The sequence below is a fragment of the Engraulis encrasicolus genome, chromosome 1 (assembly GCF_034702125.1).
Source record: "Engraulis encrasicolus isolate BLACKSEA-1 chromosome 1, IST_EnEncr_1.0, whole genome shotgun sequence".
Classification (NCBI taxonomy): domain Eukaryota; kingdom Metazoa; phylum Chordata; class Actinopteri; order Clupeiformes; family Engraulidae; genus Engraulis; species Engraulis encrasicolus.
In genome coordinates, this window is record NC_085857.1 from 45383356 (window position 1) to 45385855 (window position 2500).

Consider the following 2500-nt stretch of genomic DNA (forward strand, 5'->3'; position numbering starts at 1 on the left):
AGAGAGGACACTTGCTTGAACATGTCCACCTCCAAAAGCATCCACTTCGGCTATTTTTAGGTCGTTATTGAAACTCGTGTCCAAAAAGTACCTAGTGCCCCCCCCCAAGCCATATATCTACATAATACTGTGTGGACCCCCTATATGTATACATGACTCAGTCACACTCAGTTTACCCCAACATACAACACCCCTGTCTGTGACACAGTGCACTACCATAGGCAGTTGGCCATGGGGACCCAGGTTCGAACCCAAATAGGGTCACATCCTAAGCCTGCCCCATCTCTCTCTCTCTCTCTCTCTCTCTCTCTCTCTCTCTCTCTCTCTCTCTCTCTCTCTCTCTCTCTCTCTCTCTCTCTCTCTGCCACTTATTTTCTGTATTCAGTGTTTGCAATCCGATTACAGTAAAGGCTAAAAGATACTTGAGTTTGGCAAAGAGAACACTCCAGGTGTGAGTGAGTTCCATGCACCATTCACTACGCTGTTACAATAAAGGCTAAAAGCTAAAAAACTAAATGGCGAAGTGGCCAGTGCACTTCCCTATCCTGCCCTATGACTGAGATACCCTGAGCAGGACACTGGCTTCCATGCAGAACTTTCTAGGCATTGTATTGTATTTTAGTGACATGGATTGTGTGCTGCGGTGACAAAAATTCACATGAACTGTCATTCTGCTGTTTGACCAAACTAGAGAAGCAAGGCCGGTAAAACATTGCAGAAATGGCAAATGCACACACACACACAGACACACACACAGACACACACACACACACACACACACACACACACACGCACACACACACAAACACACAAAACTCTTTGTGCCATAGGTGTTAACTGCAAGGTCAGATCTCTCCATTTCCGTTGCCTTAGTGTGGGTCTTGATAGCTTAATTGCAGCTTACCACATGAGCTGGCAACTTCACCCACGCACACACCCACATACACACACACACAAAGGAGAGTGAGAGAGTGAGAAAGGGAATGTGTGTGTGTGTGTGTGTGTGTGTGTGTGTGTGTGTGTGTGTGTGTGTGTGTGTGTGTGTGTGTGTGTGTGTGTGTGTGTGTGTGTGTGTGTGTGTGCGTGTGTGCGTGTGTGTCTGTGTCTGTGTCTGTGCGTGCGTGAAAGATAGAGACAGAGACAGAGTGAAAGAGCTGCCGATCTGTCAAACGGACGTACATACAAGTTCAGGCACAACTTCCAGCGACCTACATACACGCCACAGAAGACAGTGTGTGTGTGAGAGAGAGAGCGAGAGAGAGAGAGGGAGGGAAAGAGCGAGAGAGGGGGAGATATATTGTATTGGGGGGGGGGGGGTGGGGGGTTGTGTGTGTGTGTGTGTGTGTGTGTGTGTGTGTGTGTGTGTGTGTGTGTGTGTGTGTGTGTGTGTGTGTGTGTGTGTGTGTGTGTGTGTGTGTAGACAATTCTGCTCCTCTCAGGCTGAGTACACCACCCCACCCACCCATCCACCATATAGAGAGAGAGAGAGAGAGAGAGAGAGAGAGAGAGAGAGAGAGAGAGAGAGAGAGAGAGAGAGAGAGAGAGAGAGAGAGAGAGAGAGAGAGAGAGAGAGACGCACACACGCACGCACACACGCTCGCACGGTCCTTCAGGAAGACCCAGTCAACACGCAGCTACTCGCCATCAAAGCATTCAATGACAGTGTCAGCACCAAAACCCCTTTCATTCACCAGCGCGCCTCTCAAACAAGTAACGGTAATTAACATCGTATGAAACGCTGGGAGGTTTTGAAACAGGAGACACTTGAAAAAAACAAATAAATAAATATACACAATAATATGAAGGTGCCTCTGCCCGTCTGCGGAGTAATTAATGACGGGAGACTGAGAGAGTGCAAAAAGGGCCCTGGTGCGCGCCGCTCATTCAACAAGTCCCAACCGGCTACTGGACAACATTCAACTATCTCCCCAGCGACCAATACAAAACACACACAGAGGGCGGGTATTCATTTATGCTGTCGGTACTCATGCGTGCATCCCTCTCCATGCCGTCTGCGCGCGTGTCCTACGCGTGCGTGAGACCGGCTGCCTGCGTGCCTGCTTTCGCATACGGACGCTTCACAGAAGTCAATGCTCGGCCTTTAAACCATTCGATAAAACCTCCTCCAAAAAAATCACGTGAAAAATACACAGCTGATTGTTTTGTGAAAAAGTTATGAAAAACAAACAAAGCACTAGCACTTACCTGCATGAGCGGTCGTTAGTGTCGCGAGCAGCCAGGTGAAAATCGTATGTAGCGGTGTCCATCTGCGCCCCATCCTGGCGCCTGGGTGCATCTCGTTTCAAGAGTCACGCACGCACGGTCCCACAAGTTGTAGTGGCTGGCTTTCTGGCGATTGAGAAGTCGGTCGGGGGGGAGGAGGGAAGAGGGAAGAGTGGAGAGAGGGGGAAACGCTGCGACCGATGTGAGAGCGCTAGCGCCAGACAGTGCGTCGGGTCGGGAGCAGCCGATGAGCACGTGCGCCACTCACACCTCACCT

General features: G+C 50.0%; 1 protein-coding gene across 1 annotated transcript in view; it reads right to left on the reverse strand.

The window, feature by feature from the left end:
• The window catches only part of LOC134457520 (collagen alpha-1(XI) chain-like), a 143879-nt gene that overhangs the window by 141109 nt on the left and 270 nt on the right, over nt 1-2500 (reverse strand). The window contains exon 1 of the mRNA XM_063209530.1: nt 2206-2500. This exon is cut by the window's right edge and continues 270 nt beyond it. Within this exon, the coding sequence (XP_063065600.1) occupies nt 2206-2296 (91 nt within the window). The 5' untranslated portion in view covers nt 2297-2500. The remainder of the gene's footprint in view (nt 1-2205) is intronic.